General features: G+C 44.8%; 2 protein-coding genes across 2 annotated transcripts in view; one reads left to right on the top strand and one right to left on the bottom strand.

Annotated features, from left to right (window-relative positions):
* Positions 1–7,235, top strand: part of DLK2 (delta-like 2 homolog (Drosophila)) — a 44,859-nt gene extending 37,624 nt beyond the window's left edge. Inside the window, exons 6-7 of the mRNA XM_015421478.1 lie at positions 1,865–2,009; positions 6,114–7,235. Of these exons, the coding sequence (XP_015276964.1) occupies positions 1,865–2,009; positions 6,114–6,870 (902 nt within the window). The 3' untranslated portion in view covers positions 6,871–7,235. The remainder of the gene's footprint in view (positions 1–1,864; positions 2,010–6,113) is intronic.
* Positions 7,236–12,463: 5,228 nt separating this feature from the next.
* The window catches only part of ABCC10 (ATP binding cassette subfamily C member 10), a 41,897-nt gene continuing 28,315 nt past the window's right edge, over positions 12,464–26,045 (bottom strand). The window contains exons 15-24 of the mRNA XM_015421481.1: positions 25,140–25,272; positions 24,346–24,529; positions 22,727–23,070; positions 22,408–22,577; positions 21,828–21,988; positions 20,388–20,641; positions 19,525–19,670; positions 19,023–19,120; positions 18,071–18,183; positions 12,464–12,723 (exon numbers count right to left, since the gene is read on the bottom strand). Coding sequence (XP_015276967.1) covers positions 12,588–12,723; positions 18,071–18,183; positions 19,023–19,120; positions 19,525–19,670; positions 20,388–20,641; positions 21,828–21,988; positions 22,408–22,577; positions 22,727–23,070; positions 24,346–24,529; positions 25,140–25,272 — 1,739 coding nt within the window. The 3' untranslated portion in view covers positions 12,464–12,587. The remainder of the gene's footprint in view (positions 12,724–18,070; positions 18,184–19,022; positions 19,121–19,524; positions 19,671–20,387; positions 20,642–21,827; positions 21,989–22,407; positions 22,578–22,726; positions 23,071–24,345; positions 24,530–25,139; positions 25,273–26,045) is intronic.

Here is a 26,045-nt window from a genome sequence, read left to right as displayed (position 1 = left end):
AAGCCACCGTTGCACTCAGGATACCACCACTTGGGACCTAGTGGCAGAGTGCAACGGTGTAAAGGGCTTTACACCGGTTAGGGACAGGAGGCAGATGTGCCCCGTCTGAACGCCGGTGAGTACAACGGTTGGAACCGGCTCCCTAACAGATGTAAAGCCCCCGTCTGAACCACTGGGTGGTTGTGAGGATAACATGGAGGAGAGGAGAATGATGTAAGGCACTATGAGTCTCCATTGTGGAGAAAGGCAGGATATAAATGAAGTAAATACATAATAACTATATCTGGGGGGGGAATTAAACAAAGGTTGGTGGGTGGGTGGAAAGGAGAGAAGGAAACAAGGGAAAGTTGCCAAGAGGACATAAGGAGGAGGGGTTGCAGGGGAAAGTGAGGCACTCCTGCAAGTTCTTGCAGGTTCCCAGACATGCAACGGGGCCTGGCCCAGTGGCTGGCACTGTGCAAGTGGGCCATACTTTTCCCAAGCAGAGGCTGCCAGAGGGAAGGAAGGAAGGAAGAAAAGCTGAAGACAGGGGGCAGATAAAGGTAGGTTAACTGGTGAGTGGGAAGGAGAGAAGGAAGCAGGAAAAGAGGAGAGGCTCTGGGGGGCTTTAAAGGAAGGGAAAGATGAAACAGTGGAGGAGGGGAAATTGGATGCCCCCTACAGGTCCTTGTGGGTCCCTTGCTTGTATATTATAATTTCTGTCAAATCAGCAGCTTTCAGACCCTGGAACCAGTTTAACCCTAAACTGTTGCACAGCACTCAGTTTTTATAGTTGCACCATATACATATACATTTGCCTTTGTCCTCTCTCTAGATGCAAAGGATGAAATTTAGGTGGGTGGACTTTGCTGTGTAGGGATTCACATACTGATATTTTTTGGCATTCAAAGGAAAAGAGCAAACAAGCTCTGTTGCCCTTTGTAGTCTTCATATACTCCTCCCTACATATTTTTTTCTTCTTTAAAAGAATATTCCTAAACCAATAAAATGGTAACCCGTGTTAAGTCAGGATGTGACCCACCTTTACATCCCACCCAGCTGAAGATCAGTGTGCTAAGCAATGAATGTCTGTGACCTGTTTAGGGAGGGGCTGTGGCTCACTGGCAGATCATCTGTTTGGCAATGCAGAAGGTCCTAGATTCAATTCCCAGCACTTCCAGTTAAAAGGATCAGGTAGAAAGAGATGTGAAAGACCTTTGCCTGAGACCCTGGAGAACCAGTGCTGGTCCGAGTAGACAATACTGACTTTGATGGACCAAGGGTCTGATTCCGTATAAGGCAGCTTCATGTGTTCTGTGTTTGCCTTTAGGTTGCCTTTAGGTTGGATGCCTCATTGCAGCAGGTTTATATAACTCCCATTCCAGCAGCATCCACTTGCTGTTCAGTACTCAACAGTTCCAGTTGGGCTGGTGTGGCTTCCATCTTCGCTGTGTCTGGCAACTCCACAGTGTAGCCTTTTCTATCTCAGTTGCATCATAGTTTTCTTCACTATCTGTGAAGTATGAAGAAGAAGAGGAGGAGGAGATTGGATTTATACCCCGCCCTTCACTACCCAAGGGAGTCTCAGAGCGGCTTACAAACTCCTTTCCCTTTCCCTCCCCACAACAGATACCCTGTGAGGTAGGTGGGGCTGAGAGAGAGCTCTTTCCAGAACTCCTTGAGCGAACAGCTGTGCCAGAATGATGGCTTGCCCAAGGTCATCCACCAGATGCAAGTGGAGGAGTGGGGAATCAAACCCGGTTCTCTCAGATTAGAGTCCGCACACTTAACCACTGCACCAAACTGGCTCTCATGCATGCCGTATGTATGCATGGCATGGGTATCTTCACTTTTAACCTGCAGTCGTTTCTTTTTTTCTCTCCAGATGTGCATATCTGTGAGCATCAGAACCCCTGCCAGAATGGAGCCCAGTGTGTCTATGACCGAGATGGAGAGTATTCCTGCCTGTGCCTTGAAGGATTCCATGGAAAGGACTGTGAGCTGAAGACAGGGCCGTGTGAAAGGGCAGGGTAAGACGTTCTAGTAGAAATAGGTGGGGATGAGCAGAAGAGCTTCTCAGACTTGGTTATAGTAAATCCCACTGTTTAAAGAAAATACTGCCTGAGCCAAGCATCTGTCCACAGGGAAGTGTTACACTGTACATTCAGAGGATAGCCTTTCCCTGCAGTACTTGCACTGGGACCCACAATTGGGACTGACTGCTCAGCTTCTCCCTTCAACACAGCCTGCAGGGAACAAAGGCTGAGCATTTTAGCATTCAGGGGTGCAAAGCACCTTACTTGTAGGCAGGGGTCAGTTCGTAGAAAAAGAGGAGTAAATCCCACTGTTTAAAGAAAATACTGCCTGAGCCAAGCATCTGTCCACAGGGAAGTGTTACACTGTACATTCAGAGGATAGCCTTTCCCTGCAGTACTTGCACTGGGACCCACAATTGGGACTGACTGCTCAGCTTCTCCCTTCAACACAGCCTGCAGGGAACAAAGGTTGAGCATTTTAGCATTCAGGGATGCAAAGGGGTCATTTCGTAGAAAAAGCGGTGCAGGAGCTCATTAGCATAACTCGTTAGCATAACTTCTTTGCGTATGCCACACCCCGGAAGTGTGTTAGAAGGCAACACCCACCGCTCAGGCTCCACTGGACTGTTTTGGATTGCTAGCTATTGGGGGGGAGGGGAACGTGCAGATCTGTCCTCGCAGAGGAGGGAGAGCTGGTACCTGAATAAAACTTGGTCTTAAAGGTGCCACTGGACTGTTTTGGACCGGGGGGGGGGCTCTGCAACTTACCTGGCTGCTTCTTGCTCTGACTGAGGGCTGCTGGGAGCAGGGGGTGGGGCTTGTTGCATGTGCCCGCCCCCTGGGCTCTTTACTGCCAGAGCTCCACTCCTGTGTGCTTCTGCAGGAAATGACCCCTGCTTGTAGGAAGGCCAGAATGGTCACTGCATCTTTAAGCTCTCCGGTTTGGTGACTTCTTGCCCTTCCATTTAGTGTGACCAAAACAAGTTGAGGCAGGACTTCTGCCTCTTTGACAGCTGTGTGGAAGAGGGGATTTCAGCTGCTGAAACTTTGCAACCAGTTAAGGCACAAGGGCTGATTCAGGAGCATTAGATGCTGTTGTGTTGATGTTCCCTAAAATAAAAATACAGACAGATTTGACAAGGGGCAGTCACTTTCTTTCCCCAAACTGGAGCCAGGCAAATCAAAGGAAAAAGTGAGATCAGTGCCCAGTTCATCTGCAGCTTGCTTAAACGCCTCGGGATGAGGGAAAGCCTTTGAGAAGCCTGGAGTTGCATCCTGGTCCTCAGCACCATCAGTCAGTACAATAAGGAGGTAGGCTGTGCTTTCTCTGGAGTTGCCCCTGTGGTATTGATTGGGAGGAAGCATGTTCACATCCTGCTTCCTGGCCCAGTGAATATGTACCATTCTACAGATCTGTTGTGGGAAGAATTTCTGTGAAGTCGCTTGTGGAGGCTCAAGTTGCAGGAGGGTGGGCTTGTCTTACAGAATAATGATTGGGCAGCTTTTGCCCTGTAAATGGTAAAACAGCACACATAGAACATATTTATTTGAAATATTTATTTATTTATTTATTTCATAGAATCATAGAATGTTAGAGTTGGAAGGGACTTTGCAGGTCATCTAGTCCAACCCCCTGCACTCTGCAGGAGCATAGCCGAAAGATAGCCCTACAACATACCCGAAAGATGGTCGCCCAGCCTCCACTTGAAAACATCGAGTGAAGGACCATCCACCACCTCCCGAGGCAGTCTGTTCCTTTTTTTAAAATAGCATTTTTATTGATTTTTATATTATTTTACAACATGTGTTACTCGTTAGTTGTATACAGTATCATTCAACAACATCTAATAAACAAGAAAAGTTAACCATAAGCACAAAACATATTAATAAAACACAAAATCCCTATATTTCTGAGGTAGTGTGTATAATCGGGGTTGACAAGCTGTGGTGGCTCAAGTGGTTAAGACGCTAAACTGCAGGCTGTGGAAGGTCGGTAGTTCAGCAGTTCGAGACCCGAGTGTGCTGCATGACGGAGTGAGCTCCCGTCTCTAGTTCCAGCTCCTGCCCACCTAGCAGTTCGAAAGCAAGACATTGCAAGTAGATAAATAGGGACCACTTCGGTGGGAAGGTAACAGCGTTCCGTGCACCTTGGTGTTTAGTCATGCCGGCCACATGACCACAGAAACGTCTTCGGACAGCGCTGGCTCTTCGGCTTGGAAACGGAGATGAGCACCGCAAACCTAGAGTCGGATTCGACTGGCTTTCGAGCAAGGGAAACCTTTACCTTTTACCTTTACCTTAATATAGTCAAAAACCACAAACCATTTTTCCAAAAAATTATTAACACCTTTCGGATTGTCAAAAGCTATTAATTGCATAGCAATTTTATCTGAAACAATAACATCCCACAGTTTAGATCTCCACTGTGACAGGTTTGATACCTTAAACAATTTCCAATTTAAAGCAATTAAGTTTTTTGCAGCCATTAGCATAGTAGAAATTAAATCTTCATTCTGTTTAGACAGCTTCAGACCTGGCCAAATGTAACAAAAGAGATGCAGGTGTATTTGGAATATCATAACTAGTTATTTTCTTTATTTCAGCAATGACCATAGTCCAAACTTTTTAATTCGGGGACAGTCCCACCAGCAATGTACTAATGTGCCTTTATTTCTGCAACGTTTCCAACACAAGGGAGTAGTTTTGAATTTAAAATGGAACAACTTGTCAGGGGTAAGGTACCACCTTGCGAATAGTTTGTAGTGTTGTAATTTCAAATTCATATCTCTAGTTTTAAACATACTGGAAGACCAAATTGTCTGCCATTGCGCCTCCGTAAAGGTAACTCCGCAATCCTTCTGCCAAGATTCCATAATCGATGAAGAGCCCTTCCAGCATAAATTGGGCATAAATTGTTGCCAATAAACCTTTAGGATCATATCCTCTATTCTTCAAAAATCTTTCAAAAGGTTTTGTTGTTGTTCAGTCGCAGTCGAGTCCGACTCTTCGCGACCCCATGGACCAGATCCCGCCAGGCCCTCCTGTCTTCTGCCGTCCTCTGAAGTTTGCTCAATTTCATGTTTGTTGCATTTATGACACTGTCTAACCATCTCATCCTTTGCCGTCCCCGTCTTCTTTGACCTTCAATCTTTCCCAGCATCAGGGTCTTCTCCAGTGAGTGCTCCCTTCTCATTTGGTGGCCAAAGTATTTGAGCTTCAGTTTCAGTATCTGGCCTTCCAGGGAACAGTCAGGGTTGATTTCTTTTAGGATTGACTGATTTGATCTTCTTGCAGTCCAGGGGACTCTCAAGAGTCTTCTCCAGCACCAAAAGGTAGCAAGTCCCTATCTGCTCAACCACTCTTACAAGTTTGTCCTGATATTTAGCCGGTATCGACGCCCTTGTAATTTCCACCCATTAGATCTAGTCTTGCAATCTGGAGCAAGAGAGAATAGACCCGCTCCATCTTCTACATGACAGCCCTTCAAATACTTGAAGACTGCCCCCTCTAAGCCTTCTCTTTCCCAGGCTAAACATACCCAGCTCTTTCAGCTTTTCTTCATAAGACTTGGATTTATTTTATTCCTCTAATTTGTACCCCATCCTCCCCACGAAGGCAGGCTCAAGCAGCCTCATTTATATTTATAAAATATAAATGCATATATAATATTCAGCTTTGTATATAGTACAATAACACTAGGTTGGTGTAGTGGTTACAGTGTCTGGAGTATCTAGGACACCCAGGTATGAATACCCACTTTGCCATGGAAGCTTGCTGAGTGACCAGTCACACATTCTCAGCCTAACGTACATCCCAGGATTGTTGTGAGGATAAAATGGAGGCTTGAAGAACAATGTCAGCTGTTTTGGGTTGTCATTGGTGAGAAAGGCGAGAAATAAATGAAAGTAAATCAACAAATAAAAAGTTACTCAAAGCGGCAGCTGTAAAATCTATAAGACCTACAAATTCTGCTCCAGTAGCCTCCTGACAGTTTTTATTTTTTTTAAAAAAAATACTAATGTTTAGAATAGAACGTCTATCACCAGCAGAATATAACATGGTCTGTGCAGGTTTTAAATGCCTGATCTCTGATTTCAGATTTCCATGCAAGAACGGTGGACTGTGCCAGGACAAAAATGGCTTCGCTAGCAACTACACCTGCAAGTGCCTGGCGGGATTCATTGGTTCCCACTGTGAAATTGATGTCGATGACTGCCTGATGCGTCCCTGTGCCAATGGTGCCACTTGCCTTGATGGCATCAACCGCTTCTCCTGCCAGTGCCAGGTGGGCTTCGAAGGACGCTTCTGCACCATCAACATTGATGATTGTGCCAGCCAGCCGTGCAGAAATGGGGCAAAGTGTTACGATCGCATCAATGATTTTGATTGCTTGTGTCCTGATGGATTTGTTGGCAAAACCTGCGAGCTCCCTGCTCCAGAGCCAACCTGGGTCACCACATTTCAGCCTGACCACAATGGTGTTGTGAAAAGCACAACCGGCAGTGACCTTTGGACGACCCAATCTGAGCCACTTAGGATTGTGGTTACTGGGAAACGGATCACTAACAACAGTGAGAAACCAAATGGGGGAGGGCTGCTGATCTCTGTGAAAGAGGTGGTGACACAGCAGGACTCTGGGCTGAGTCAGTCACAACTGATTTTAGTGCTGGTGTTTGGGCTGCTCACTGTCGTGCTGGTCTTGGTAACTGTTTTGTTGCTGCTGAAGAACTGGCAGAGGGGGCGCCGGAGGTGCCAAAGCCCCACACAGTCCGCACGGAAACTTCAGGACCAAGAGTGTCAAGTGGGAATGTTAAGTACAGTCTTGATAGAACCCAGGAAAACAACAGAGCTGTAAGGACCCAGAGTTGGACCCTGGCCAATCTACATACACCCATCAATGAATCCTTCAAACCATGTCCTGGAGCTGTTCTGGCTGCGTATCTCCAAAGTACTGAAGGGCTCCAGTAGAACTTAAGTTTGTGAAACAGCGGGAAGGAAGGAGGATTCCTACAAGGTAGCAAATCCTTGTTTGAAAGCAAGAGTCTTTGAATGTGTGCAGCTTAAGGCACTAGCATGGTGACACCAGTTTACAAAGAGAGCCAAAGGAGATACTGGGTCACGATAACCCAGTGTTGGAAACAGCAAGCAAGATGGAAGTATTCCATCCCACGTGGACTAAAGGGAGAAATGAGGCCAAGCACGCCGGAGCAGGTTGTAGGAGCCAAAACTCTCTAGGCTCGTGGGCATCTGGTAACTCATGGTCTTTGTCATTGGAGGTGTTGTGTGGCCTATCTACACAAGGGGGCTTAGACACTGCATTGTTTATACCCCACTGCTGGAGCTCTGACACAGACAGTCTGAGGTTCCTGTTCTGGGTAGGGGGTTTTCAGTCCATTTCAAACAACATGAGCTCACCGGAGGGCCTCGTGGTCGCATGAGCTGGTTTGCTGACTGCACTGATTATCCAGGCTCATATCTTGCCCACCCTATCCTGTACAGTGTCCTTTCCCCCATGTGGTTACAAATGTTTGGTACCTCTACAACTAACAACATGTCTTACCCCGCCTTTCATCAAACCATCTCAGCAGGTTTGTTAGTGATTTCACACCACACTTAATTCATTACCTCAGCACATCAGTCAGCTGTGGTGCCCAGGAGGGGCAGAAGCAGACACGACCCTTTGTCCGTCTCAGCTGACCAGGTTCTTCCTGGATGCCAGGACGGAAATGTACATGTATGAAGCTGGAAATTGTGGCTTGGCATATTCAGTAATAATCCCAGTTCCATAGGCGAATTTGTGCTCGATGAGAACAAACATGGAAGTGACTTAGGAAAAAACGTATTAGAACTTTCTGGACTACCCGAGGAATTTTTGTTTCCACAAACAGAAGCAAAATTTAGGCTAACTCCAGCTCCTGTGGCAGCTTTTATGGAGACAGAATAATGTACAGCTATGCTGTATTCTGGAGGAGAAATGTGTTTTCAAGGGGTCTGACAAGCACCATGAACCCCCCCATCTTTTTTTTTTGCTGTCAATGCTTGTTTGCAGCCATTGTTTCCTCCATCACCTACTGCTTCAACTTTTCTTTCACTATACGGTAGTGAATGTGATATTGTCACAGACTGAATCAGATTGAGTGACTTGGTGATGACTGATAGCCAAGGAAACTGCATCACCCTGATTGTGAAACCCCAGTCCGGCTGAGTCAGGCTGTGTGTTTCAATGCACACTGGAAGGCACATCTAATGCAGAATACCGTTTGGATGGGCAGCATTGGCCTTTGGACGCACATTCTGTTTACACATCAGAGTGTGGCTACTATCCGTCCCTGGTGTATTGCTTTCGGTTGGCCCCCAGTCCCATGCAGGTGGTCAAATTAGGTACAAATGTGTATATGGGATAGAATTCAGAATGCACATGCTGACGCTGTTTGGGATCTCCAACTGCACAGGTCTTCATGTGTATACCTTGATATGCATAGGCTCTGAACGTGCAGTCTGTGCCCTGCAAAAATATACTGTGCAGATTGTATGTCCAGAGCCTATACTCATCGGGGTATACCTTAACCTCCTGAAGGCCGCGGTCACACACACTAAATAATCCACTTTCGATGCACTTTCCAACTGGATTTTACTGTGTGGACTGGCAAAATCCAGTTGGAAAGTGCATTGAAAGTGGAATGAAAGTGGATTATTTAGTGTGTGTGACTGCAGCCGAATAGAAGTTATAATCAGTGTACAGAGGTTAGGGGTTGAGTCAGCATCTGCAATCCCAAACTCTCCATGTGTATATTTCTGTCTAGTCTGTCTCACAGGTCACTTGGCTTCAAAGGTTTTTCTGGAAAGAACAGAGCTGGATTTGGGGCTTCAAATTGTCACCCTGGAACAGCAAAATGGACTGTTGGGCCCAATAGGCAATGGAGACAAATTTCCTCTCTCCCCATAACTTTGTTTTCACTTCCTTTTGAACCCCTCTTCTGAAAGATCAAAGAAAAAAAGATTTTTTTGAGTGGCACGAAAATATATATGAAACTTCCCCCTCCCTCATTGCAGTTCAAGTCTAGAAAGATTACCTTGCTTCCAAATCAGCCATTACATAATTACGAAGCACATTTTAGTTCTAAGGGTCAGTTGAAGGAGGTCATTTGCATGGCAAGTATAGCCCATTCTGCAGTGATTATTCACATTCTCCATGCTGGAAACAGAGGCCTGTCTCTTGGAATATGCTCTGGTTTAGGTCTTGTGTGTGGAACTTTCTCATTCACTAGCACTCGTCTTTCCCCTTGCCCTGTATTAGAAATACACGAGCACCCCACTTCCATGGCCAAGGAACTACCAGATGTGTTTGGAAATATGAGTTAAGCAAAACAAAGGAGGGAAGAAGAAGAGGGTGGGGTGGGATAGGGTGGGGATTTGATCAGAAAGATTATTTTTGTAATACACAGTTGAACGATGTAACTTTATAAAATAAAAAGTAAAATACTACAACTACTGCCTTCCTGCCCTATCCTCAAGATTTTAACTCACCTTGAAAATGTCACTTTTCTACTTTTAAATAGAGAGAAATAAAGAGGCTTTGTCTTAGCTCAAGAATTGGGGAGAATGAGCTGCCATTTTCAGCCATTCTAGATAAAGTGAAGGGAAATTGTCTCACAGATGTAGAGAGAATCCCCAAATAATATGAATTTGGAGGGCAGAGGGGAAGAGTCACTACTCTACACCTCCATGTACAAAGTGCTGTACAGTATTTCAATTGGAATGTCAACAGTTCAGAAAGGCATGCTAAAGAGAGACAACAACTCACTCCGTGGCTTAGTGGGGATGTTAACTTGTATCTCTCTTGGCCGATCCTAACACTTTGCAACAAGAGGGAATTAGATAAGCATATGGAGCAGAGGTCCATTGGGGGCTATTAGCCACAAGGTATAGATAGGGACTCTGGGGCAAGTGATGCTCTGTCTTCTTGGTGCTTGGGGGGGGGGTCAACAGTGGGAGGGCTTCTAATGTCCTGGCCCCACTGGTGGACCTCCTGATGGCACTGGTATTTCTGGCCACTGTGTGACACAGAGTGTTGGACCGGATGGGCCATTGGCCTGATCCAACATTGGCTTCTCTTATGTTCTTAACTTATTGTGATAACAAGAGGGCAGTAAGGAAATAGCCCTATCACAAATGGAAAGCAAGGATATCTGTGGTATGCTCATCCATTCAAAGCTTTGTTCAGAAACAGGAAGCTTTTCAGTTCTGGCAGACTAGTCCTAATGCATATAAAACAACATCTGTATTCTTCCTTCCCCAGAGTGTCTATGTAGACATATATATCCCAGACAATTATTCCTAGCTCAAGGGCTACCAGTACAAGATTCTCTCGCTCAAGCGGGACCCAAGAAGTACTGAAAGGGCTTACTATCCAGTCTATTCAAAGCAGAAAGAATCTCATCTCTTGTCTGTGTGTGTAGGGGGGAAGGGTTGCATGGGGAACACACTGCCTTAGGCTATACCTGCTTGAGGCCTTATGTATGGGAAACAAGTGAGACTAGGAATGAAAATGAACACTGGATTCTACTGTCTCTTCAGTATGTTACAATACCAGGGTATGAGCTCAGCTGAGCAGACATGCTTTCAGAGGTTTTGAATTAGTGACTCCTTTGCCCAATGCAAATATGATTTAGGACTACTAGGGGGTGTTTTCTTTTGTATAGCTTATATAAGAGATAGATGAATAGTCTTCAGCATTTGCCGTTGACTCTCGCAGTAGCAATGGATTATTACTATTACAAGTAGCATTTCTCTTCTGCATCCTCGTGCCTATTCACTAAACCCTGAATTTCGTTCCCACTCCCCAATGTGGTTGTAGGAACACTGGTTATCTTTAATGGGAAGCAGCAGTATCCTGGACTCTATGAGTGCAGGAGGAATTAATTGCAGAAGGAGTCAAAATGACAGATGTACCACTTCCTTTTCCTCATTTTCATCTTAGGATGCGAGCCACAAAGCCCCTAGGCTCAACTCTTATCTCTGCCATGAACTCACTAGGTGAAGTTAGGCAAACCACATTCTCAGCATCAAACCCCTCCCCCAAAGTTGCAGTACGAAGATAATACTGGAGCCTGTTTTAAATATTTATACAATATGGCATGAACAGGGATGCTGGACTAGATGGAGCACTGGTTTGAGTCAGCAGGGCACTTATGTTCTTACTGAGGTAAGAAATGAAGCCCTTTGTTCAAAGTTTCAATGCTTCCATTGCCAGCGTTTTAATGGCACTGCCCAAAATCAAGAAGTGGCAGCTGTGCTCCAGGTGCTTGGACAGGAAAGCCTGCATGCACACTGCAGCATCTTCATCCTCTCCACAGCTACTCTCAAAACAGTACCTTGATGCCACAGGAAAATGAAAACTCCTACCACAAACATAAAGTGGCCTTCAGCCTTACAGCCTGGGTCTTGGAGGGCATACAAGCTCAGATTAAGGGAGGTGGGGAAGCAATGGAGAAGTAATAATACCAAGCTTGGTAATGAAATAATGAAGGCTGAATACAATAACAGCTACGAACAACTGAAATACTCTACCGAGAAAAGCTGGATTCTTTACCCAAGCAGGCTATATTTGCACATATCTGCTGCTTTTGCATACTTTATTCAGCTTCTGCTCCACAGAAGAAAAAGCCATGTGAAGTACTGCTCCCTCCAGAGCTTCTTCAGCACCTGCCCTGTTAGTTTGTTGAAATTTTACCAATATTGGCCCCAAACTTTTGTGTTTATTTTTGCAGGCTTGAAGGCTAGAATGGCAGGGGAAAGAGCAGCATGAAGGGGGTGAGAAAGCCAATAAGCATTCTCCTATTATGTAAGTCTGGTGAAAGGTTTGTTACCATTTCAGCTCCAAAGTACAAGAGATAAAATGAGTTAGGTGATATCTTTTATCAAAGTTATTTCAATAAATTCCCCTGAAACATTTACATCAAGTCCAGACAAGTAGAATACTCTAAGCAGGGAGAAAGACGTGCCAGGAAATGAGGAGTCAAGCAAAACTGCTTGAGGAACAAACTGCTATTTCCCCCCTCAGAATTACTGACTCAAATAACACAAAGATGAAATCGGGGGGGGGGAGGGGGCTGCAGGGGGATTGTCCACTGGGAAAGTGGGGGGAATGGAGGAGTCCTCATATTAATGCTGAAGCCTCAAAGAAAGACGGTTCTTAAGAAAATCAAATGTTATATTTATTTTAAAAACACCAGCTCATTACAAGTAGATACTCATTTGCCTGACTTGTGTAAAAGCCATTGTCGATCCACATACACTTCTTACCTGCCCCCCCCCCCAAATGCTCTCCTCCACCCATTCTACCTAGGCACAACTCAGTCTGTAGTACCGAATGCATCACCAACTGGAATCCCTTTTGTCAAGGAGAAAATTTCTGCATTCACTCACAAGTAAAGCAAGATGCCCGGCATAATGTGGAGTGCATACTCCCCTAAAGTAAGGGATAGAGGGGAATGGCAGGAAAGGGACCACACAGCAGAGGGGATGCTTCACAAGCATACGGTGCCAAGTCTTAAAGAACCTGCAGGGAGGTCACTGCTGCCCACTGTGCAGGAGGTGCTGAAACATGGAGTCCTGCTTCTTGCTGAGGACAGCAGGGGAATCAAACTCTGCCACCTTCCCAGCATGCATCACCAGCACTCGGTCTGAATCCAAAATGGTGTTCAGCCTGGTAGGAGAAAAGGCAACAGGTTAAGCAGGGCAAGCTTCATCTAGTAGGAAAGGTAGAAACTTTCAGCTACTTCCCTCTCTTTTATTACAATAAAGTAGGGTACAGGAGATCACTCCCTGCTAGACAGAGCCATATTGCCACAGGCATCTAATACAGATATGTAACTGCCACTTGCTTTTTCAGAGGCCCAATTCTTATAAATAACAGTTCAGGCAGTAAAAGGATTTAAAAAAAAACAGGGCAGCAATCCATTGTGTATCTTGTAGATTCACACTAGGTTCACCAGCTCCTGCTTCAGAAACTCCTGGAGATTAAGGGGTAGGACCTGGCCAGCAGAGTTTGGTAGGGGAGAGAGCTCAGGGGGGGTTGTGATACCATATGGTTCACCCTCTGAAGCTGCCATCCCTCCAGGGAAACTGATGTCTGCAGTCAGCTGTAATTCTAAGAAAACTCTAGGTCCCACCTTGAGGCTGGTAACCCTATTCAGGTACGTGAAGGAAGTTTACCACCTCATGAGTTCAGAAGAACTAGGCCTAAGGCTCAGCTTCAGATATATCATTGAGAAGTACTGAAACACTAAAGTGTCCATCTTGTGTGTGCACTCTTGTTTAGGAGCAAGTCCCAATGAAGTTAATAGTGTTAAAATTCTAGTATTTTGAAAAAGTGCATTCAGCCATCTAGAAGCACTAGAGTGTAAAGCACGGATTTCCTGTTTCTGGTTATGCTGCAACAGCGCCTGCTGGGCAGATCAAGTTATAAATGAATTATCTGTACATGCTCTTCAATCACAGTGCAGAACACCAAGGACTCCCACCATTCAGTTTAGGGCAGGGATCTAGAAGCACTAGAGTGTAAAGCACGGATTTCCTGTTTCTGGTTATGCTGCAACAGCGCCTGCTGGGCAGATCAAGTTATAAATGAATGATCTGTACATGCTCTTCAATCACCAGGGACTCCCACCATTCAGTTTAGGGCAGGGGTGTCAGACATGTGGCCTGGGGGCCGGATCAGGCCCCAGGAGGGCTTCTATCGGCCCCGCAGTGGAACTGGCTGTCTTCTGCTTCTTCCAGTTTTGCTGCTGCTGCATCATCGCAGGTTTGTAGCTTACAGATATACACCTGAACAGCTTACAGATATACAACTGAACAGCAAGATTGTAAGCACAGACATTTTGATGGAATAATTCAGAGCAAGAGGTGTCAGTTATCAGACACTGTTAAATAAACAAAATATTGCAAGAGTGCTAATGTTTTAAGCATGTTTTTATTTTAAGTAAAAAAAACCCTTTGTGTTTGTGTCCTTTATAAAGTTTATATCTCCGCTACCTGGCATTACATTTTATGACACACATGGCCTGGCCCAACAAGGTTATACAGATGCAGTAGAACTCTTGTTATACTAATCCAGATTTTATCCTTGAATGACCTGCACAATTGTACTCCACAGAACACAATTCTTTTCTTTGCTATGTTCAAGGAATGACAGATGCCATATACAATGATACAAATCGCTATACTTTGATGGTTTCTGTTTGTTGGCATATGGGCTGACTTGTATTGTTATGCCAATAAAGGTAATTGGAATTGGAATGACAGATGCAAGGATTGATAGATCCAAAGGTTTACCTGAGGAAAAGTAATCTGTAGTTCAGGCACATAATTTAGTACAGCTTGGGGGGGGTGTAATGGTGTCTCTGAGGGAGGTTTGCCTTGTCACCCCTCCTTTAATGGTATTTCACCACACACAAAAGACTGTCCATTTTACAGCGGCCTTCACTGACCACACTGTAGTTTTAGGATTTGGGGTGATCTTGAGTATTTTAGTAATGCTGGTTTTCAGTGACATTGTTAAGAGGAAAACTAGGGGCTGCTTTATAGCAGATAGCTTTTGTTTGAATTGCAATTTTGTGCTCTGTGTCTTAACTTATTGCAACACACCCAGAGGAACCATTTTTTGGATAGACAGGTAGGACATACATGCTTTAATAAACATTTTTGCCCCAAATGAATACAGATGATGCTGATGCAGAGAAAACGAAAATCCAAAAACAAAGCTATTTGTAGAACGGCTGTTGTTACAGTAAGGTTTTCTGTAGCATGTCTAAAAGATGCCAGGCACTGTTGGGATCCCTGTAACTGCGACTGAACAAAAGGTTGTTGCAACTGAATGTGTAATTGTAGAGGCTGACCATAGGGACTCTGCCCCATTATGTAAGGAAGACACTCTTCCAAGAAATATTGCAAACACTTTTAAGTGATATTTTCAATATCTTTTTGCTGCTTGTATACATATATCAGCCCTATAATATTACCAAAAACCTGAGTCCAATAAATGTACCTGCTGCACAGCTAGAAATACACTCCTACTTAGGGTGCTGTGTTTGAAGTCCATTTCCTTCCAACATGATTTGTAGGAGTCAACACAGGGAAGTCTGCCAGGAAGCATCTGAGCATATTGCCAAATTGTGCTTGAATACAAGAGAAGAGTTCTCTGCCAACTTCCTGCACTGCTGTTCCCAAACAACATTTAGCTGTAATATGTCCTTTGTCAGAGGCATAATTTTACTTCTTGCGTGTCATTGCAGGTCTTGCCTTAATTTGGTAGAGGTCTAAACGTCTTCATTGGCGTGTTAAACAATATTCATATTTGGCTGTTATGAAGACAATTACTCCAGCAAAATGCCCACTAAGACCACAACTGTGTGCAAAGTTGGATAGCTTCAGTCCCACTGAATCCACTGGGATTTAAGCAGCCTAATTTTGTACAAGACTGCAATCTTTAAGTAAGCTGGGCTCAGATGTGCAGCTTGCACAACTGGATCATTCATTTTAACCAATACATAGCTGCCAATGGATAGCTGTACTATCCTACAAGAACGTGTGGCAGACTCCACCCATAAGTTTTGAATTTCCTCTCAGTTTGTTTAATTTATACTAGCATGTCCTGCTTCTAGCCTGCAGGGCAGGTAATGTTAAAATCCAAAAACACCAGTGATGATGCTCAAACCAAGCACACCATGTCCTGCCATGTCCTGCCATCCCTGGGAATGCCTGTATTTTTTGGATTCTGATTTTGTCTGCATAGTGTATATAACTAGTTAATGTGCTATTCCAGCTGAGCACCTTCAGCCTCTCTAGGACTGTAAGTTTTAGAGGAACAGTTTGTCATTCAGCAAAATTGAATGGAGGAAGGTATCCAGTGGGGTGCCACAGGGCTCAGTTCTGGGCCTGGCATATTCAATATTTTTCTAAATGATCTGGATGAGGGTGTGGAGGGGCTACTCATTAAATTTGCAGATGACACAAAATTGGGAGGAGCAGCAAACACACCAGAAGATAGACATAGAATTCAATGAGATCTGAACACACTGGAAAAGTGGGCGGATATGAACAAGGATAAGTGCTGAATTCTACATCTGGGTAACAAAATGAGGAACATGGATACTGGATGGGGGATACGCTTCTGGGTAGCAGTGTGTGTGAACAAGATCTTGGGGTAAGGGTGGACTGTAAGTTAAATATAAGCAGCCAGTGTGGTGCAGCGACAAAAATGGCTAATGCGATCTTGGGGTGTATCAACAGAGACATAACATCCAAATCACAAGATGTCATAATCCCGCTGTACATTGCACTGGTCAGGCCACACCTGGAGTACTGTGTGCAGTTCTGGAGACTTCACTTCAAAAGGATGTGGACGGAATGGAGCAGGTACAGAGGAGAGCAATGAGGATGATTGGGGGCCTGGAGACCAAGCCCTATGAGGAAAGGCTGAGGGATATGGGAATGTTCAGTCTGGAGAAGAGGAGGTTGAGGGGGGACATGATTGCTCTCTTTAAGTATTTTGAAGGGCTGTCACTTAGAGGAGGGCAGGGAGCTGTTCTTGTTGGAAGCAGAGGATAGGACTCGTAATAATGGGTTTAAATTAAGGGCGGGAAGGTACCAGCTGGATATTAGGAAAAACTTTTTTACAGTAAGAGTTGTTCAACAGTGGCATCAGCTGCCTAGGGAGGTGGGGAGCTCCCCCTCACTGGCAGTCTTTGAGCAGCAGCTGGACAAACACTTGTCAGGGATGCTCTAGGCTGATCTTGCATCGAACAGGGGGTTGGACTAGATGGCCTGTATGGCCCCTTCCAACTCTGTGACTCTATGATTCTATTTAGTTGCTCAATCCTGCTCTTTGGCTTTTCATAGAAGTTCATTGGTTTTAAATATGGGGCAAAACACTGATAAATATCAATGAAATAAATTTAAATACTTCTACCCTGCTTTTCTCCTCAAAAATGGGACTCTGGGATCTCTAGAAATATGCATGGTATCTATTTCAGCTTTAAGGAACATATCAGAAACAGCAAAACTCTCCATTCTATAAGTGTATATATACAGAATAAAAACTGGATGCGTACAATCTACACAGAAATTGTATTTTTAAAAGTCTGTATGTATCATCTCAGTGTGTACAATGATGCAAACCACACTGATTCAAACATACAGTGAACTACTACAAAATTTTAACTAGTTCTTGAGACAGCAGATATAAATATTAGATTTACAAAGTAAATGCGACCCATATTACCCTGATTTAAAATGGCAGAATGTGTGATAATGTTGCCAGTCAAAAACTCAAAATCTAGTTTAGGAACTGAGCATTTCAAAATAAACATAGCCAAGGTATATTTCATTTCCACATTTTGGTCCCTAAATGCTCCTGGATGTGTTTTACGTGGTCTTTCCTCAGAAGTCTGGCCATACCAGTAAATAGTTCCTAAAAGTGCTTTGGATTTGTAAATTAAAAGCCATGCTGCCATCTGACAGCCACTGTGGCTTATTGCAGCAAGTAGTCAATAGCCTGTTGAGGAAGATGACAGTCTGAGAATTAAAAGGAAGCTAATGTTAGGCAAGGTGATCTCTAAATGACTGAGTAACACCCTGCTTTGCCTCTGTGTGGAGACCTGAGAACAGTAAAAAGGTCACAGGTAAAGGTTCCCTTGCTCGAAAGCCAGTCGAATCCGACTCTAGGGTTGCGGTGCTCATCTCAGTTTCAAGGCCGAAGAGCCAGCGCTGTCCGAAGACATTTCCGTGGTCATGTGGCCGGCATGACTAAACACCAAGGCGCACGGAACGCTGTTACCTTCCCACCGAAGTGGTACCTATTTATCTACTTGCAATTTCTTGCTTTCGAACTGCTAGGTTGGCAGGAGCTGGAACTAGAGATGGGAGCTCACTCCGTCATGCGGCACACTCGGGTCTCGAACTGCTGAACTACCAACCTTCCACTGCCTGCAGTTCAGCGTCTTAACCACTTGAGCCACCTGAGAACAGTACCTGATGGGAAAACAAAACCGCACCTGTGAGCGATAGTTAGCACTGTTTTGTCTGCAAATCGCTGACGGATGGTCTGCTGGAGCAATCTGTCTGTCTTATGATCCACGCTTGCAGTAGCCTCATCAATGCACAGAACCTAACATTGAAAAAAAGTAGGTTTTTTAAAAGCATTCTGTAGGAAATGAAGGAAGTCACAAATACAGCTCATGGTCCCTCGGCTCATTTCTACAGCACACTGAATCCAGTCACTCATTCAGGTCCTGGAATCTTAACAACATAAGAGCAGCCATAGTAGATTAGACCAAGCAGCCATCTAGTCCAGCACCTTTGTTTCCTACAGGGGCCAACCTGATGCCTCCAGGATGCTCAGAAACTGGGCTTGAAATCCTTCCCTATTGCTCATTCTCCAGAAGTTGGTACCCAGAAGCATTCCACTACTGGACATGAGCATTCCATTAGCTATGTTGGTAGGCAGCTGCTGATGGAGGTATCCTCTGTGAATGCCTAAACCCCTTTTAAAGCCATCCAAATCAGTGGCCATCACAGCATTCTTACTACTAAATTTCATATGTTGTGTATTGCGTTAGAACATACTTCCCCCTCCCAAATCAATTTTATTTTGAGACCACACATTTTAGTGTTGTGAGAAATGAAGCAAAAAATTCCTTCATCCACTTTCTCTGCAACATGTACAGTTTTATAAGCCTTTGTCATGTCACTTTTAAATCATTTCTAAACTAAAAAGAAATCCAAATGCTTTAGCCATTCCATATATGGATGTGCTCCAACCCCTTTATTATTTTGCCTGCTGTTTTCTGCAAATTTCCCACCACAGTGACATTCTTTGAAAAAGGGGAACTGCAATCTTGTGTCTTCTTGAAGCAGAAATCTCCCCCCGTCGGCAGGCAAAGCCTGGCCCAAAGCAAAGAGTCTTTGCTGTGTCTGAGCAACCTAGTCTGAAACAACAGTACTCACCTTGGCCTGGGTAAGTAGAGCCCTTGCTAGACAAACCAGTTGCCTTTGTCCCACCGAGAGACTTTTCCCTCTTTCCCCCAGTTCACAATCTAATCCACCTGCATAGAGCAAGAGAGTAAAGCCGCTTTTAGGGTTTAGTTATCCCACTCAAGAGCCTGACAGGATTCAAAACTCACATCTGCTTAGCATTGGTCCATATGAATCTGACATTTCAGAAAAGAGAAACTTGGTACAAGCAAGTAGTGTTGGAATGCGATGGGTTTTCAGCAAGAAGCAAAGAGGCTGAAACTCCTCTGTTCCTTTCCCAAACCTTCCACCGGTTTAAAGACTACAGTTAATGAATTGACAGCTGTTTCCTCTGGAGCTCAACCATTACCATCTTTGTAGGTATTAGCAGATGTTCTCTGTGGTTTGCAAGCCCACCAGCTCCTGAATCTTCATGCCCATTTCCCCTTAGCAAGCTTGCTCCCTTCCCCTTCTCCTCCCCACAAACGGGACTCACCCATCTCTGTAATCACTTCCTGCAGATGGCACTGCTCCAGGACTTGGTATAGGTCAGCATCTGTGTATTGCCCCTGAGGATCCAAGTTTTCACGGACTGACCCACTGAATAAGAATGGGTCTTGGGGGATGATGGCCAATCTAGACCTAAAAGACAGAACAGAACAAGGCTTGCCAGGCAGAAACAGCTTAGGGAGACAGCCTTGCCCAGCCGCATTACCTGTCTTCAGTTCAAGCCACTTGCCGAAGAAATAGGGGAACACTGGCCCTATCACACACGTGCAGAGTAACTGCAGAGTTTAACCCACCATGACTAAACTAAAGAATGGCTGGGCAAGGACTAATACTAATTAGCCCCATGACCGTGGCATTCCACCAGAACCTGCTGAAAGTAAAAGAAGGATTTTCCAGTATGGGTATGAAAGCTGGACAATGAAGAAAGCTGATGGGAAGAAAGTAGATTCCTTTGAGATGTGGCGTTGGATGAGGTTTTACGGAGACCCGGACTTGCCAAAAATATAAATAAGGGGGTTCTAGATCAAATCAAGCCTGAACTCTCCCTAGAAGCTAAAAAGACTAAACTGAGGCTATCGTACTTTGGTCGCATCATGAGAAGACAAGAGTCACTATGCAATACAATCATGCTAGGAAAAGCTGAAGGCAGCAGGAAAAGAGGAAGACCCAACATGAGATCGACTGACTAGATCAAGGAAGCCACGGACCTCATTTGCAAGACCTGAGCAAGGCTGTTAGTGACAGGAAACTTTGGAGGACATTAATTCAGAGGGTCGCCATAAGTTGGAAGCAACTTGACAGCACTTAGCACCCCCTCCTCCTTAAAAGTCATTTGTCGAATCTCCTTACCTCAGCTCCTTCAGGCTAACGTAATGGCTGTCGATATTGTCCAGGAGAATCCGGCCAGCTCTAAGCTCTACCATTCGGAAAAGAGCCAAGAAGAGAGTGGATTTGCCAGACCCAGTGCGCCCAACTATCCCTACTTTCTCCCCAGGGTAGATAGTAAGAGTCACTCCATCCAGGGCATTGGGAAGCTCAGGCCGATAGGCTAGTACAACTTGTTGGAACTCTATGTGACCTCGACTTGGCCAATCAGATGCAACCTTGAAGGAAGAAGAGATGGAGTGATAACAAATATCTTCTACCTCCCACCAGTTCCTTCTACAGGCTGTTTTTGATTTGGTCTTCCAGCATCCAAGTGTAATGAAATGACACCACACCCATTTTGTGTATATCAGATGTGCAGTCTTGGAACAGAAATCTTTAATTTGCATTCTGCTGTTCAGAAGTTAAAAACAAAGACAACCTTCCTGGGTAAGCAAAAAAACACAACTGAATCCATTTATCTCGAGCTAATTGTCAGCTTGCCAGGTTACAAGGAAGACAGTTCATATTTAACTGAGGGTATATAGTAGAGCAAGGGAGGGGAAGAAAAACAGCTGCTTAGTTAGAGCAGAGGAGGATTTGTGGGCAAGGGAGACTTTTCTCCAATCCTTCCTCACTGGAAGGGGTTATTAGTTTACGTTTTACATTGGGAATCTGTGCTTCCAAGCAAAGGAAATAAATTCCTCCCCACCTTAGCCATGGATTGTCCAAACTGGCAGAAGACAACAACTACAAAGGCCAGTTGGTTCTGCAGTGAAAGGCCATCAAACCCTCGGCTCTCCTGGTGAAAGCAGTATCAGGATGGGGAAAGGCCCTCCTTTTGAAAGAGACAGAGTCTGGAGGAGCCCTCTCTTCAGTCCCCACTGGGATGGGTTCCACCTTCCCCCGGATGCCCTTCTTCACTAAAAGAGAACTATAACCAGGGCAGATGATATAAACATCACTGTGAGCCACAGACTGGTGGGTGACCAATGAATAATCATAGAATCATAGAGTCAGAAGGGGCCATACAGACCATCTAGTCCCCACCCCCTGCCCAGTGCAGGATCGGCCTAAAGCATCTCTGGCAAATATTCGTCCAGCCTCTTCTTGAAAGCTGTCAGTGAAGGGGAGCTAACCACCTCCCTAGGCAGCTGATTCCGCCTTTGAACTACTCTGACCTGGAAAGGTTTTTCCTAATATCCAGCCGATACCTTTCTGCATGTCATTTAAACCTGTTGCTTCGGATCCTATCCTCTGCTGCCAACTGGAACAGCTCCTTGCCCTCCTCCAAATGACAGCCTTTCAACTATTTAAAGAGAGCAATCATGAGGCATGCTATGCTCGGGGACTGTGGGAAATGCATATCTCATTGCTCAGATGAGAACAGTATTGACAAGTTAAGATTGTACAAGGAGGACTTACCTGGAGCAGCCCTTCCTGAGGCTCTATGGGGATTTCTGTCGCATACTCCTCTGCCCGTTCCACACTCACCATCATGGTCTCTGTTTGTGTGAAGCTGGTGATGAGCCCAGACAGCAAGTTTGTGACTGACAGAGCATAAGAAAGGGCTAGGCCCACAAGACCTAAAATGGACAAAAAAGGTTCCCCACAAAAAGCATCAGTGAGAGAAGGTGTGAATCCCCTACTCTGAAAGCAGCTCAAAGGAACAGAGAACTAGTTGAGACAATGAGTGGTGACTCAGCTCCATCTGATAGGGCACTGAGGAGTGAGTACGACTTGGAAGAACATGCCATTCCAGGCCCTCACCAGAGTTGCAGGCATGTTTTTCAAAATCCTCTTTGGTATCTTAGAAAACAACGGGATCCGTTAACTTCGAGAGGTGCCATTTTAATGGGGAAGGGGGCAGAGATTGATGCTGTAGATTGGGAGAGGTGGAAAGCTACACTACTCTGAGATGAAAGAAGACAGACATCAGGGGAAGGACACAGCCTCAGGCATGGATGAAGACGGCTTCTACAGAGTCCAGTGTCAGGTGGCTTACCTGGATTCCCCAGTTTCCTCTGATGCTGGATAATAGCGATCACTGCAATAGCTGTAACAACAGCTACTCCAATCATTTGAAGCCGAATGTCCAACCACTGCATGGCAGTGTTGCTGGCGAAACGGCAGCGCTGGTTGAGCTCCAATCGCAGCTGATTCTCTGTCTCAAACCTAGACTGGATACAGTCCTGAGGTTAGCATCAAAAATACTTCCTTCACAGCTACTGCTGCCTCTTTTGCCAGTCATCATAAGGCCGTATCTTCAAGTCAGCACTACCTGTGCATGTCTAGACCTTCCCTGGCTGAAGAGCGAAACTCACCTGCCTGTAGCCCTGGTAGCCCGGATAGTGCTGAGGCCTGTCAAGGTTTCTGAGAAGTGAGTGTAGATAGGTGACAGAGTGAGACTGTAGAGGCGTTTGAGCTCCCGGGAGGTGCGCCGGTAATAGCGTTGGATGGAGTAGTAAACAGCTGCCAAGGGCAGGAGGACTAGGCCAATCCAAGGCAGCCCATAGGTGATCATCACTAGCATGCCAAGCAGCCCAAACACATTGGCCAGGAAGATGTTCAGCATGAAGGGCAGGCTGTCATCCACACAGTACAAGTCGGAGGAGAAACGGTTAAGGATCCGGCCTGCTGGTGTACTGTCAAAGAAGGTCATTGTGGCCTGTCAATGAAGAATCAAAAGCAGTGAGAGTCACAGTGGGCTGTGACACACTGTATACGTAGGCGATTCCACATGTTATCTCCCCCCCCCCAACACAGAGATTAACCTATGCCAGAAACAGTAAGCATTTCAGAATGTGACAAGTTCACACAGGTGTTTTCCATGGCAAGGACATGTGTGCTATTAGCTGCTCTGTCCTTGTACCCAAAGCACCAAATATTTATACCTACTCATATGGCAGACTGTTGTTTATACCCCCCAAAAGACTGAACCTTAATGGAAAAAGTAATACAAGAGAAGTAATACACTAATACTGCTACCCACCTGAAACTATGTGCCCATTAAGTGTATAATCTGAAAACATCACACCCTATTAGGCCTCTAGAATCAAAGCTGAGAGGAAAGGGAACCTAATCTGCTTTCACCCTCCAGCATAAGCTATGAAGAAAGAAGAGGGGAAACGGTTTGTTTGAAACCAGTTGATCTGTACAAATTTGCCGATCCCTCGGCAGCTACAATGATAGGTCTCATCCTGGTATAAATTCACCTCCCTATTCCAGCCATGAAGCATCCTGGGGAGGAAGGAGGAGGGAGACCTTGGACAAGTTACTGTTTCTGCTTAACTTCAGTCCACATGATCATTGTGAGGAGAGAAATAAAGAGATTTGAAAGCACTCTCTAGTAGTGTTGCCAGCTCTGGGTTAGGAAATACCTGGAGATTTGGGGGGGTAGAGCCTGGAGAGGGCGGGGTTTGGGGAGGGACTTCAGCAGAGTGTAACACCTGACAGGGTCCACCTTCCAAGGGGCTGTTTTCTGCAGGTGAACTACTCTCTATGGCCCAGGAGATCTCCAGCCACTACCTGGAGGCTGGCAGTCCTACTTTCTAGACAAAAAATAGATGCTATAGGAATAATTAACTAGAAGGATTATTTTTTTTTGGCAATAAGCCACCTTCAATACCTCTCTCACACAGTGAGGATGCGGCCCTAGCAATACAATGCATAGGAATCACTGTGCTTCCAAGTGCATAGTGGAGATATTCTCCTCAAGACATTTCCCTCAGGGGAACTTTTGGGTTCAAGGTTAGCAACTTGGTACAGAATGGCTACTTTTCAGTTAAAGGAAACCTCCCCAAGGAAGAGCCATAGCAATAAAGCAGGGCCTGGGGATGTTAAAAGACAAAAGTAGACATGGGGCTGAGGAGAAGCTCCTTTTCATTGCCAACTGGACGCTCTCCCCTCGTAGAGCTTACAGACCTGCCTGACAGACATTTACCTTCATTATCCTCCTGAGCAGTCGATTGTGAATGACTGCAGCAGCACGGATGGTACCATAGGCAAAGAGGAAGGCCCGCAGGATAGTGAAGACAGAGTTTGCCCCAGCGATGCTGCCATACACAGTCAGGTAAAACTTCACATCCAAAGTGCCATTTGAAGGGATGGAGGCCAGGACTGGAGAACTGAGAGAAAGAGGCTAGGTTAGTTAGAGTAGGCAGCTTACCATGCTACCCTTTCCCCTGCCCAGCTCTTGGCCTTTCAATAACACTCAAAAGCATTGGCAGACATCCCCATACGAAGCCTCCAGGAAACATGGTCCTTATTACTTCCCTCCCACTGTGTGTTTTGGTCAGTCCAGAAGCGTTAACCACTTCAGTCAGTGCAATCCAGAAGCCTACATGCTCCACACATGCTTCAGTCATCAGTAGGAAATTCATCCTCAGGGCAACTCTTTCATTTTTCTTCCCTAGGTCCATTATTTCCCAGGAAACTTAAGTCTCCTATATCCTACCCAGGGCCTGCTGTTTTTGGACTGACAGGGGGAAAAAATTAGCTTTATAAGGCAAATGATCCAGTCTTTGTCCTAGTGACATCTGGGAGAAACGCAGTCTAGTTTTCCTCTTGGTTTAGTGAAGCTCTCAATGAGAAAGTTAAAGAAATCACGGAAGGCCTTTATTAGCTGTTCATTTTGCCAGAATGTATGCTTCCAATTCTCTCTATGCAAAGCACCTCAATCTCCATCTGATAAATCAGCTCTTAAATTTATCTTGCAGCTTATATCCACATACATACATGAGTCCGCCATGGGAGAAGAGCAGCAGCTGTGAGGAAGGCAGACATGACAAGCTCCTGATAGAGGCATTCTCTGCATGGGGTAGGCTAGAGATCCAGTTTGACAGCCACCAATCAGAGACATTTCTGGAAGCTGCAGAAGTGCACAAAGATCAGATCAAAAGTTCTCTTGAGACACATTCATGTAAATTAGGAAGTTAAAAAAACCTTCACCACAAGGTGACACTTCTTCTTTACTTTCATGATAAATGGAGTTTATGAAATAACCATGTATACTGACCCTAATTAGTCAGAATAAGTGCTACAAGAACATGTGATAGAGTGAATACCTCATTCTCATATGAGAAATTAAGAGGGAAGTGGAACATATACTACTAAATAGATGGCAAATGCATATACAATCTAGTAGTACTATGAAAAGAATAGCCATTTTGTTGGCAGCAGCCAAAAATGCAGTAGCCTTATTTTGGAAAGACACTAAAAGTCCTCAACAACATCATTAGCATGCTAAACTTTGGAAGTTCTATATAATGTCAAAAATAACGGAAAATGTAGATGGAAGAGATGTATACAAATCTTCTTTAGATCACGCTATGATTTGGTTCCCTATTGTGAAATATTTAATTGATCAGGGTGAAATCCCTACTACAGTTAACGACTTAAACTTATGGTAAGATGTGAATGTCTCCTTGATTTGAAAAATGTAACCTGATACTGTAACTTTGAAAATGTAATACTCTTTTTAGCAACTCTAGCACTCTTTTCCTGTATACTCCAACTTACCTGTTTTGTTAATTGTTAATTTGTTTGCATCTATTAATAAAATGTAATTAAAAAATAAAAGAAATTAGGAGGGAAATAGTCTGCTGACTGTTATATGGGGCAAATGGTCATGGGAAGCAATTT

The sequence above is a fragment of the Gekko japonicus genome, unplaced genomic scaffold (genome assembly GCF_001447785.1).
Source record: "Gekko japonicus isolate JY-2015 unplaced genomic scaffold, Gekko_japonicus_V1.1 scaffold1012, whole genome shotgun sequence".
Lineage (NCBI taxonomy): Eukaryota > Metazoa > Chordata > Lepidosauria > Squamata > Gekkonidae > Gekko > Gekko japonicus.
Note: the sequence above shows the minus strand (reverse complement) of the source record. Positions and strands in the feature narration are given on the sequence as shown.